Source organism: Oryctolagus cuniculus, chromosome 5 (assembly GCF_964237555.1).
Source record: "Oryctolagus cuniculus chromosome 5, mOryCun1.1, whole genome shotgun sequence".
NCBI classification, from domain to species: Eukaryota; Metazoa; Chordata; class Mammalia; order Lagomorpha; family Leporidae; genus Oryctolagus; species Oryctolagus cuniculus.
The window spans coordinates 29,653,633-29,666,677 of record NC_091436.1 but is presented as its reverse complement, the minus strand read 5'-3'; the positions used below and the strand labels follow the sequence as shown (position 1 = coordinate 29,666,677).

Sequence of the window (13,045 nt, the reverse complement as noted above, 5' to 3'; positions counted from 1 at the left end):
AAGATCTATTTTCAGTTAGCTTTATACACATAAGATTAATTCTATACTAAATAAAGAGTTCAACAAATAGTATGAGAAAAAAGTGTTCCTCCACAATCAAGACAAGTTCCAGCCACTTTGCAAACCAACTTTCTAAAACATTTCCACAGGAGTGAGTGTCTGGCCTAATGGTTATGATGCAGGTTAGGGTGCCAGTGTCTCGTATGGAACTACCTGGGTGCATTACCAAGGTCTGGTTCTTACATCCAGCTTCCTGTAAGTGCAGATGCTAGAGGAAGCAATGATGACTCAAGTCTCTCTCTCTCTTTCTCTCTCTCTCAAGTAAATAAATTGTAAATAATAAAGATAACCATTTCCACATTTCTGCCAGATTTTTTAAAAATTATTTTTCTAAAAATATTCTTCATGGTGCCTTTCATTCAGCTGCTTCTTTTGGTCCTGTTACACTAAGGACCTTCCATATTGGATATGAGGCCACTTCAAAAATATTTGTGGGAAATGTAATTAAAAATATGAGTTTATTTTGGTACAAAAAGTTTTTTGAAATTCATACATAATGTCCTTGTACTATGCCTTTTCTACATAGTGAAAAAATGTTTTATACTCATATTTCTAATTTCATTTTCCATGAATTTTTTAAAAATTTATTTATTTATTTGTAAAACAGTTTCAGAGAGAGGGAGAGACAGAAAGAGATCTTCCATCTGCTGGTTCTCTCCTTAAACGGCTGCAGTGGCTGGAGCTGGGCTGATCCAAAGCCAGGAGCTTCTTCCGGGTCTCCCTGATGGTTGCAGGAGCCCAAGCACTTGGGCCATCTGCTGCTTCTTTCCCAGGCCACAGCAGAGAGCTGGATCAGAAGAGGAGCAGCCAAGACTAGAAACAGCATCCATATGGGATGCTGGTGCCACAGGCAGAGGCTTAACCTACTGTGCCACAGCACCAGCCCCCCCCCCCCCCCCCGCCCATGAACTTTTTAAATTACTCTCGTAACTGTCCTTCTAGGAAAACATTTTTTTTTTCTGTTTTAAAATACCATTTCTTAGATGTGGTATGTTCTTTTTTCTTGGTTTATTCCCTCAGTTTGTTAGGAGACATCTCCTAGGAGCTTTCTGAGATAAGGAGCATGGGGATAGATGATTTGAGACTCTGAAAGTCTTAAAATAGATTGATTCTATCTTTACACTTGCTGAGCTGGGTTTAGGCTTCTAAATTAGAAGTATTTCCTCTATGTCTTTACTGCCTGCTGTCTTAACATGTTCCTGTTGAGAAGTATAATATTATATCCCTGGTACTCTGAAATCCCACCAAGATTGAGTCCTTCTCCCTTGCTCCATCTGCATTCATTGTGCAGTGTATTCTCTTGGCCTTTTGATTTTATAAACTTTGAGTCTTAACGTTTAGAGAAATTTTCTTTTGTGTTCCTTGATAATTTTTAAACAAAAGCTCAGTGGGACTTCTGTTAATCAGGTATTAGACTGCTTAGGTTACTGCTTTTTTGTGTATGTTGGTTGTAGGGGGGAATAGAAGAATTCTTTATTATATAAAAATATGCTTGGTTCTGCTGTTCATCTGTTTATCTTCTGCTTTCTGGAAGATTTCGTTGAGTTGATTTTATATATATATAAATATATATAATATATATATCTGCATTTATATATATATATCTGCATTTTTACTGAGTTTAAAATATTCTCTTCTCATATTTTTAATGTCCACATTCTTGTTTCATGGATGTAATTTCATGGATGTATAATTTCTTATTCTATCTTTCTGAGCAGGGAGAGAGAGCTGAAGTCTCATTTGTTTTGACAGTTTTGCCTTTGATGTAAAGCAGAGCCCTCCACGGTGTTGTGGTTTAGAACAGTGATGATTTGAGAACTTGCTGTAGTTCGTGGGTTGGTTGGCTAGGACAAGCTGCCTCACATGCCTGGTGGTCGGCAGACCGTTTGGCTGTGGGGGACTCAGCTGGAATGGTTGGTCCATGTCCCATGGAGTCCTTCACCTTCCAGAGGCTGGCTTGTGCTTTCCTACACAGCAGTTTCAGGACAGCATTCACAAGGGTGAGAGTGGAAGTTCCAGGGTCTCGCTCTGGAGGCTTGCATCTGGGACTTGAGTCACATCATTTCCGTCACATTTTGTTATTGACTACGTTGTTCAGCCAGCCTGGGTTCAGAGGATGTTTTGCTTCTTGATGGCAGGAGTTGTATGGCCTCTGTGCTGGTCTGTAATTTACTGTTGTCCAGTTCCAGAGCTACACCATTTGCTATTCCTCCATTCACTTTCTGACCTCATGTATTTTTGGTTCAGGTTGTAGGTGCCTTATTGTTTCATCGAAGATGGAGTTTGTGTTTTTGTGTTTTGCTCTTTATCCTGTTGTGGTTTTTTTAGAGGAAGTGGGTGGAAACACTTGAGCATTTCTTTATGAAGATGCAAGTGGGTACATGAGTATAGGGCACAAAAGAGTACTATTTTTTTTTTAAGAATTATTTTGTTTATTGGAAAGGTGCAATTACAGAGAGAGATGAGAGACAGAGAGAGAGAGAAGTCTTCCATCCACTGGTTCACTTCCCAGATGGCCTCAATGGCTGGGCCTGGGCCAGGTCAAAGCCAGGAGCCAGGAACTTCTTCCAGATCTCCCACGTGAGTGCAGGGACCCAAGCACTTGAGCCATCCTCTGAGGCTTTCCCAGGCCATTATCAGGGAGCTGGATTGGAAGTGGAACAGCCAAGACTTGAACTGGTGCCCCATATGGGATACTGGCCTTGCAGTCAGCGGCTTAACCTGCTGCACCACAATTCTAGCACCTAGCAGCATTATTTTTCTATTCACAATGGACAGATTGTTCTGATGTAACCCATTTCTCGATCGATCAAACTTAAGGATTTCACACATGTGCTGGGTACTTGTAGTCCTTATCATGGATGTATGATATTATAGAAGATGCTTTTATAAAATGGAACTTTCTTCCCTAGACTCTAAGGCTGTAGTTCCATATATGAAACTAGCAGTACTGAATATTGTGTACATGAAGTGTCCTACAATTTTCATGGAAGAAGGGACCACCTTGGCCTGGTTGGTCAAAATAGGCAGCATGAAAGCAGAAGTCCAAAAGGGGGCTGGATTTTGATAAGCTGAGGGGCTGGCTGTGTCAGCTGTTTGTGGATAAGGAGAGCAAGTAATGTGGTTAAAAAAGGAAAAAGAAGAGGTTGTGATCAAGAGATAAAAAGAGTACCAGTTGGTTGGAGCTGGGCTGTTCCAGAGTAGAAGTGAGTAGGACAGGTGGGGAACAGAGTGTGGCGTCCTTCGAGAGCTTGGCCGTGTTTTTTATGAATCTGAACTGCTGGGCTTTCAAGGTTGTAAAAAGCCTACAGTCATAAAGGGGGCCAGTTATTTGAAAGGGGTAGGTTCTAGAGACAGAGCTGAAACTTTGTCTCGCAAGATGAAAGGTGAGAGGCTGCTGGGTGTGTGAATGAGTGGGCGTTGAAAGGAGTGGATCTCTGCAAGAAGTGATCCTGAGGAAAATTAGAGCTCTGGGGACACCTTGACCATAAGGATACAGAGTGCTGACTGGCTCTAGGCCAGAGGGGCTGAGAAGGTTGGGGAAAGGACCTGATGTTAGGGGGAAGAAGATGAGGGCGTTTGTCGGTGTCTAACAAGCACTGCGTTTTAGAAAGAAGCAGTTGGGATGGCCTCTGGGAAGCTTCTTTTGTAACCGTGGTGGATAAAAGGTAAAGGTTCAGAGCCTTGCATGTGGAAATAAAAGAAAAGGGTTCCGACAGAGCACAGGGCTGAATCTTGAGGACATTCCAGAAGTGGAATTGGTGACAATTAGGCCTTAGTACAGTGTGTGTGTGTGTGTTGTGTAAATATGTAAACAAAAGTAGCTGATGGGTGTGTTGGGTGTGCCCTACAAAGGCACGGAGAAGCTGAACCGTCGATTATAAAATCTGTAGATCGAGGTGTGTGATCAGGATTAGTGTCGGCCACAAGGGAGCCTTCATCATGTGCCAGTGTTTTATTGCTGCACATTGGAGAAGACGGGGCGATCTTCCCTACGGCATGCTTGAGAAAATCGTTTCTTGCGTCGCAGAGGGCCAGCAGAGTTTCTGGGCCATAGGTTGCCACAGTTTTCAGTTGATGACGTGCCTGCTCAAAGACTGACCCTCAGTGGTGGACCCGGTGGATTATTCCCTGGCCTTCTCCCTCCCCTCCCTGCTCTCCCCTGATTCCACTGCAGCCCTGGCAATCAGATGCTTTCTCTCATGAGAAAGCGCTTTGTTTGATTTTAATAATTTATTAAAACTGGTTTAATTAGGAAGTTCTTACTGGGCTCCTTTACCACTTTGAACCACAGGCAGTTGATTTCTCAGGAATCTGCTTCTTGTTTGTATTCACTAAGCAAAGCCTATGCTAGGGTTTAGACATTTGAAATTCTCAGGAGTTAGGACATGTTTAATGGCAACAGAAAACAAATCCCAGGACTCAGTTTAGGCAAAGCACTCCCACAAGCTTGCCTGTAGGGTAAGTGTCAGACAGACCTAAATTTGAGTCTGGATTTGGCTACTTGCTGTCTTTGCCAGCTACCTGCGGTCTTTGCCATACTTCATAGCATTGCTGTGAGGGTTAAATAAATGGTAGCACACAGAGCTTGCAGCACAGCGCAGATCCTCGGGCAGTGCCCGGTAGCTGACGTCGCATGTGATCCGTATCATCGTGGTCGTTTTCTTGGTCATCTGACTTCTTTGTCTTCCTTCCCTCCCCCTGCCAAGCAGCCTGTGTACCTTTGAGTGTTTGAGAACTGCAGTGAGTGGGCCTAGGAGGGAGCCTGGAAGCAAAGTGTTTTCCAGTGGTGGGCTTGGTATGTGAGACCTTTTCATTGTCAGTGTCTTGGAGCAGAGGTAGCCAATCCTGCAAGAAACTCTCTTCGCCCTCCCGTTTTTGGCAGAGGCCCCCAAGGTTATAACATCTTTGGCCATCAATGTGCCTTATTAGCATTAAGGTGCTAATAAATAATATAGGGATGAGGTGATGACTTAGTAAAGCCCAAGAAATAATAAAATGTTAATTCCCTTCTAGCAAACCAAGTTGTATGATGTAATTCTGTTTCCTAAATTAGATGTGGTGATAGCAGAACAATTTTGGAGACAAGGACAGTTATCATAGTAATTTTGGCTGTGGTGTAATTCTGGGCTATCAATGCTAAGACAGACGTTTTACTCTTTCCGGATGGGACTTGTCAGTGGGAGGGTACCTGTGATAATATCAGTGTTATTGGCCACTCTCTCTGTATGTTACACAGAGGCTTCTGAGCAGGAAGTCCTGGTTTTGAGCTTGTGGGGCTTTATTTAAATTTGGATGGACACGCTATGTAAATCCAGCAGCAATTTTTGGAAAAGTGAATTGAAGCAAGCTTGCACCTACACATCTTGTTGCCAGTAGTGTGATTCATCTTTAATCTAAAAGGACTGCTTTGGAATGTACAAGAAGCATCATCAGCTTTGTATATTTATATAAATGATAAAATATTTGCTTATAATTGGTAGATGAGGCTTAAAAAAAATCTCCTCTGGAGACAGACCGTGATTCTGTGATGGCCACTCTCAGCCATTTGTGTTCTGTGCACAGGGAGACTCATGCACCTGTATGCAGTGTGTGTGGACTGCCTGGAAGGAGTTCACAAGATCATCTGCATCAAGTGTAAGTCGCGGTGGGACGGCAGCTGGCACCAGCTGGGCACCATGTACACCTACGACATCCTGGCGGCCTCTCCCTGCTGTCAGGTTGGTATCGATCCTCTGCAGGAGCAGCGGGTGATAGTAGCCTTCTGTCTTCAGGTGAACTTAGTGGAGTTAGAGGCTTCCCTTGGGCTCGGAGAAGATGCTTCCAAAAGAAGAAATGCAGTTGTGATGCTCCCTTAGAGTCCAGCACTGGCCGCTGATTTATACTACATTGTAATGTGGCCATTTGGTGGAATACCAGTCAGTCATTAAAAGGGATATCATAGAACAAATACATAATTATATGGGAAGTAGTTCTCATATATGAGGGTACCTCAAGGAGTTTATGGAAAATGGAACAGAAAGCAATTTATTTTAGTTCAAAAAATTTTGAAGTCCATGCATAGATTTTTCATAATGCACATTTTTTGTGAACTTTTTGAAGTCCCCTGTGAAGTCAGAAAAGCGGGTTATAAAATTGTATAATACTCTGGTTCTGTTTTTAGATAAGTAAGCATGAAAAGGGATCTGCTTACCTCTTACCAGGTGATTACATTATGGTCTGGGTAGTGGCGTGCTGAGTGGTTTCTTTAGTTTTCTTTTTCTCACTTAGTCTTTCCTATAATTAGCTTGTACTGAATTTCTGATAAAAAGCTTTCACTTCCTTTAAGAGGTAGGAATTCCCTATGGCTTCCTTTCTGTGGGATAGTGCAGTTACCCAGGACGTGCCTGCCTTGTAAGATGCTTGAAGTTGGCATGAAAGATGTGTAGTTTTTAAAGCACTGCTTAGAAGCTAAGAGAACATCTGAGATTTAGCTGTCAGGGAAAAAGGGAGCATTCACATAGGAAGACATGTTACGTAATCCATGGAACATGGGAGGGACAAAGTCGTGGAAATATGTTGGTTCATTTTCAAGTGCTTAGGGAAAAAAAGAATTTATTTCTTTGATCCTTGTGGGTAAAGAAGAAGTTTTCATTTGCTCTATAGTGTCTGAGTCTGATTTTTAATACAAATAACTGATATATACTTTATTTTTATTTTTTTAAAGATTTATTTATTTACTTGGAAATCAGAGTTACACAGAGAGAGAAGGAGAGGCAGAGTGAGAGAGAGAGGTCTTCCATCTACTGGTTCATTCCCCAGTTGGCTGCAACAGCCAGAACTGGGCCAATCCAAAGCCAGGAGCCAGCAGCTTCTTCTGGGTCTCCCATGTGGGTTCAGGGGCCCAAAGACTTGGGCCATCTTCTACTGCTTTCTCAGGCTGTAGCAGAGAACTGAATCAGAAGAGGAGCAACCGGGACTGAAACTGGCGCCTATATGGGATGCCGGCACTGCAGGAGATGGCTTTACACTACGCCACAGCACCGGCCCCTGATATGTACTTTATTATTATTACATGTCTTTCTTCTTTAGTATTTATGGTTTGATTTTTTTCAAAGAGATTATTCCCTGTATTATTAGCTTATTCAGAAGGTGGCCATGTCTGTTGAATGGAAATGTTGCCATAGTCAGTATTTCAGCTTTTTTTGGTCAATACCAGTATTGCTCAGAAGAGCAGTTTTGTTGAGAGATTTAAATGACTCTCCAGAGCCTGTCCTTTGCTTTTGGAGAGGCTTGATCAACTTTATGCTATTCTAATGCATCAACTGCACTTCCCATTGTTTAAGCCTATCTTGGAAATGAGATACTACACTCCTTTAGTTACTCCCTGTGGCATTTTATGACAGTTATTGTGCCTTAATATCAGCTCTTGAGACCTCGAGAAATTGAAGGAAGTAGCTCCTTTTTTGCACACCACAGAGTTATCTGGTTAACTTGAAGAAATAAGAAAGAAAATAATATTTGGGCCTATTCACTCACAGAATTTGCATACTGCAAAGGAGGCCTCGGAAATTTGAATGATTTATCCAGTTGAGTACAAATTGTGTCATAGCTGTGAACACAACCTGTAATTCCCATTCTGGTGTTCCTTTTAGTATGCCACTGAATGATAGTGGGATTATTTCTGTATCTTCAGGGAGAAAAGCGGAAGGGCACCCGGCCACATCCAGCTAGCTGGTACTAACTGTGCTCATTTTGTCCTTTAAAAGGATAAGGCCAGACTTTTATTTTTTGAAATGGAAAACATGTTTGACTACTGGGGTTTTCGCTTTTTGTTTTTTGATTTCTTTTTTTTTTTTTTTTTTTTTTTTGTCAGTTGACAGTGTTCACTGTGAGGATACAAGGGTTGGACTTTGCTAAGGAACCAGCATAAGTCTTCCAATACGACTGACCCAGAAATAAGCAGTAACTAGTTACTGGTTACAGTGACGGGTTACAGAGGTTTGCTTGGACTTTCACGTTTCATGTTCCGAGTGATGAAGTAAGGAAAGGGAAGGTAATCTAAGGTTACTGGAGGGCAGCTGCTTTGGTTCCAGTCCCAGCTTTTCTGCTGTCCACTCCTGCGATCCTGGACATAGTACTTGATCCCAGCGTACCTCAATTTCATCATCTGAAATTCACAGGCTACTGCTTGCCTTATAGGAGGGTTTGAGATTATACTTTTAAATTACATTTTAGAATGAGTCCAGAATGAGAGGCTGTTTATTTATGCTTTCTTTCTGGTTGTTCACTGAAGTCTTGGACCCCTGCTGAAAGGCTCCAGGATTGTGTCAGCAAGGCCCCGGCACAGATGCATCGGGTGTGCTGGTGGGTTCCAGAAGCCTCAGGATAATCACACCACTATTCCTGGGATGCCAATTTTACTTGAGTATTTCAGAAAAAAATTTATCTTTACATCAAAGAAACCACAAATGTGTTGAGTAGACTGAAGGGTGTATATCAATTTTTGAAATAAACCCAGAATCTTCAAAGAAGTTCCATGCCAGTTGCAGAGTGATAAGTCAGTTTTAGCCACTCTCTGAAAAGCCAGGGGGCGAGGGCGAAGGCGAGCATGGTGGCACAGCAGGTTAAGCCACCACTTGGGGCACTCACATCCCATACTGGAGTGTCCCACATGGATGGGAGATACCTGTCTGTTCTCTCACTCACTCTCTTGCTCTGCTGTTTGAGGAAATGAAAAAAAAATAATAATTTTTTTTTTTAAATCCAGGAAATAGGAGGTTCTTGTTGTTAAGGGATCTGTAGTGGAGAGGTTTAGGACTACTAGTTTAGGATTTTCTTTTTGCTAGTAGGTGAGAGGATTAGCAGCGCTACATGTCAAGAGAGAAACAGTCATTAATCTTGCAGATTGAGGATGAATGTTAGAACATGTCTTATGCTTTGCACATCTAGTTTTTGGTAATAGAAGAATCCTTTACCAAACCCTTGATCACTTTCCCAGCATTTTCACTTGGCTGACTTTGTGCCTCTGTTTCCCGCAGGCCCGCCTGAACTGCAAGCACTGTGGGAAGCCCGTGATCGACGTGCGGATCGGGATGCAGTACTTCTCGGAGTACAGCAACGTCCAGCAGTGTCCACACTGTGGGAACCTGGACTACCATTTCGTGAAGCCATTTTCCTCTTTCAAAGTCCTTGAAGCTTATTGATGAAAGCTTTGCTTTAGTAGTAGCTATTTTATTGATTTATTACTTTATTACATATCTTTTCTAGGGCGCCATTCTGTGACATCAGTTTTTTTTCTAATTTGAGGGAGAGTTAACGTTGTGTATGTGTGTCCCTGAAATTGGGGCTGCCACTTGCCCTGTCTTGATTCCAAGTGCTATTGTGTGTTTGTGAACGGCGCACAGGTGGGCGAGCCTATGAGTTCGGGTGGGGATTCACTCACTGAGTCTCTGATGCAGCTTTATGGTGACGGGGAAGATGGGAAAGAGTTAGGTAAGGGATTATGTGACTAAACTAAAAGCGTGGTGGGGGTGGGGAGGGAACTATTATTAAAATGCTAACTTTCCTAAGATCCACTGCTAAGTCTTCCCAGGGTCTTGGGAGCAGTCGGTATGTGACAGGTGAGTGTCAGTCCATGCCAGAGAGCTTGTGGTGTGATAGCATGTCTTGGGGCGTCCTGCAGCTGTCCTTGGGTGCAGTTTACTGCCACCCACAGAGGGTTCCAAAGTGGACACTCGAGCACTCTCTTCCACTGCTGTAAATTAGATTTTCTGTACTGAAAGCAATATCCAAATTGTAAGACACATGAAAGCTATTGGTATTGCAAGTGTTGTTGAGTAAGCTGACCTATAACAGAACGCACTTGAAGTGAATTTGCAAATGAGGCACACTGATTCAAGGGGGCACAAAAATAGAAATCGGTCGGTTGAATTATGTGTTTGAAGTTGGTCACAGAGCTTTTAAGGAGAACCCATGAATAGTATGATGTGGGTGGTGGTGATTTACAGTTTGTTCTGTTGGAGTGCCATTGGGGGGCAGAGCCTTCTCATAGGTGAATCTCACAACCGCACAGACACAGTCACTGCTGCCCTGCTCTTCCTCCAAATTGCCCATGGCCACATTTAACCCTGACTTACACTGAGTTTCCAAGGGCCAACGTTTAACCTTAGAAGGGAAAGGAAGAAAATTGTTTGAGAAAATGCCAAAGGGGATAATAATTTCAGTACTTCTTTTAAAAGTGTATTTCATTTTGGAAAATCACTGATTGTAATGTGTAACACTATATTTAAAAACCAGAGCATTCTAATGGTCCCTATGACACTTTACAGATGTTGCTACAAAGATGATCCTATGTAGAATCTGATTAGTCAGAGCATGAATTAAAATTCAGCTTCTGTTCATGAGATCTTGGTGATTGAAATAGACTGGTACCCCACACCCTTATAGGATTGGAATAGGATTCCTCAAAAATGAATTTGCTAATTTCAAGTATGATATGTACAAGGGTCTTCCAAAAGTTTGTGGAAGTACATGTTAGGAAAATTTATGTTTGGAATTCAAAATTTCTTTGTACCAAAATAAACATTTAATTCCATTTCCTGTGAACTTTTTGAAGTACCTTTATATGTGTTAAAAGAATTCTGAGAATAATCATTTTATGGATGAAATTTAGAATAGATGTGAACCTTTTATATTTCTCATTTGGTTCCTGCCATTTTTTTTTTCTCATTGTGGTTTTTCTTTTGAGAAGTGATTAAGCATTACTGCAAGTGAGTTTCAGTTCTCCTACACAAAATGTTTAATATTTTGTTCGAAACAGCATGGTACTGAACTACCGGTTCGTCAGATAATATTCTTCATCTTTCAGTTTGGATGGTTGTTATTTGGTTTGCTGCATCTGGTTTGGTGTTTGTCAATCTGAAAAATAGTTTGCAGTGGGGGAAATGCTCAAAATGCCCAGGAGAAGCTGAAAATCACCATTGATCTGACAGTGTCTGATGCAGCTACCAGAAGTCACTGGAGTATATAACCCTTGCAAATTTGTCTTTCATCTACAAATTTGCAATTGTAAATTAATTGTTGGATTAATTAATTCTCTTACCTACCCAAGTATAAAATTTGGTAAGTTATTCTTATCTTCAGAATACCATTTGGCTTTTATTTCTGAGTTTAAAATAACAAAAACATTTGTAGTGCTGTTCTCTAACCTACTTAAATTTTTGCAGTGAAACCTGCTTATATTGTTCTGAAGCTTCAAGTTGACCTATACATTGCATTTCAGCAAAACCACTGTGGGCCTGGTGTGTGCTGCATTCCATATTGTCTCCTTAGATTGTTTTCTGCCCCTGAAAAATAAGTATGATAAGGTCTCATTATAATTGGGTAAAATTAATTTGATGTTAAATTAATTTGATGTTAAAGCTAGGATTCTATGGATGTACAAGGCACTTGTAAAAGAGATCTGAGTATCATACCTGAGAATATTGTTTGCCTGTAAGGCATTATCAAAGAGAAAATCTGGATGATTTGAGAATAAATATGATTAAGTATGCAGCACTGTAAAGGTAAATCTTATTTTAGAAATCGGCTGACTGTAATTCCTGTGGCGCTTGATCAGAATTGGAACGTGTCCAGGGGATTCTTCCTGTGGCTGTGGTTAGGATACTGAAGGATATCAGCCACCCAAGAGACCAGTTTCTGGATTTCTGATGACCAGCACTCAATAACATGAAGCAATCAGAGAGCAACTAAGTGATTTTTCGTCTACTCTAACTTTGTTTTTTTATCATTTATTTTTAAGAGTTCTGTGCCTTGAACAAATAAAATTGCTTTAGTTTAGTGAGAAGACAATTTTTGATTGGTCGTTTTCAAGCCACCTCAGTTCTCCACTTTCTTCTGGCTGTATTTGAAACAGCTGAAACACTGGGTTTGTCCCTTAAAAGATGGATATTGTGCCATGAAATTGAGGAGTTGGTGAATTTCCCCATTCTAATTACAAAGGAGCTTTCCTCAAACACTCTTTAACTTCTAGTTTTTGTAAAAGAAGTTCATTTTTCTGAGTAAAAAGTATTTGTATATCAGTTTGGGAAAAATTAACTCATTAAGAATACTATTAGATGTTTACACTCTAAAATTTATAGACTGATATGTAACTTAATCAGATCATCAAAACTGTCATCTGATATCTTTTATTTAGTTCTGCAAGACCAGTGCTTACCAACTAGTCTGGTCTCCCATACCCAGGTTGGTAATTCCACTTTGTTTTTCTGTTCAGTCTCCTGGTAGCAGGACTTGAGTTATTGTAGTTGGAGACTGGGGAGGAAACGAGGAGAAAATGCTCTTGTTTAGTGTTTTGGTTCCTGTAGTAGGATGCTGCCTAATTCAGTCATCTCCATGTCCTGTCAACTTTATTTCAGTCCCAGGTAGCAAAGAAAATAGAACAAATGAGCATCATGAAAGCCAATTTGAAAGTATATTGTTGTCAGATTTCTTGTCAAGATGTCTTGGATTGCACTTTCAGTGAGGGGAGACAGTGTAAATAGTTGAAGAATGTTGATAAAATTGAAACCTTTGGTTATGGGGAATTGTGTGTGGCAATGGAGGGTTTCTGTTTGTGTAAATGTATGTATTAAAAAGAATAAAATTTCAGAAACTGACTTTGTATGTGGATATAATTGACTATTTTTTGTTGGCATTTTTGAGCAGTGGGATTGTCTGGTGAGAAGATAGTACAGTAGTAGAGATTCTATATTTTGATCTCTATTCAGGTAACCATTTCAAAGTCATTGCTGAAGCTAATAAAAACTACAGATTTCTTGTACTGAGTTCAACATGTATATTGCATATAAACTCCCTCTGCAGCAGGATAAGCATTTAAAAAACAAAGTTGATTTCATATGAAAAATCCAGAATTACTGTTCTGGTTGTGGGAACTCTATTGAATAAATTCTACTGAAGAAAAATAAATACGGAGGGCGCAGTTTAGATTCACCCACCCAGGGCC

At 40.9% G+C, this 13,045-nt stretch overlaps 1 protein-coding gene across 1 annotated transcript in view; it reads left to right on the top strand.

Annotated features, from left to right (window-relative positions):
• The window catches only part of HECA (hdc homolog, cell cycle regulator), a 45,180-nt gene extending 32,482 nt beyond the window's left edge, over positions 1-12,698 (top strand). The window contains exons 3-4 of the mRNA XM_070073498.1: positions 5,626-5,780; positions 9,081-12,698. Coding sequence (XP_069929599.1) covers positions 5,626-5,780; positions 9,081-9,245 — 320 coding nt within the window. The 3' untranslated portion in view covers positions 9,246-12,698. The remainder of the gene's footprint in view (positions 1-5,625; positions 5,781-9,080) is intronic.
• The last annotated feature ends 347 nt before the right edge of the window (positions 12,699-13,045 follow it).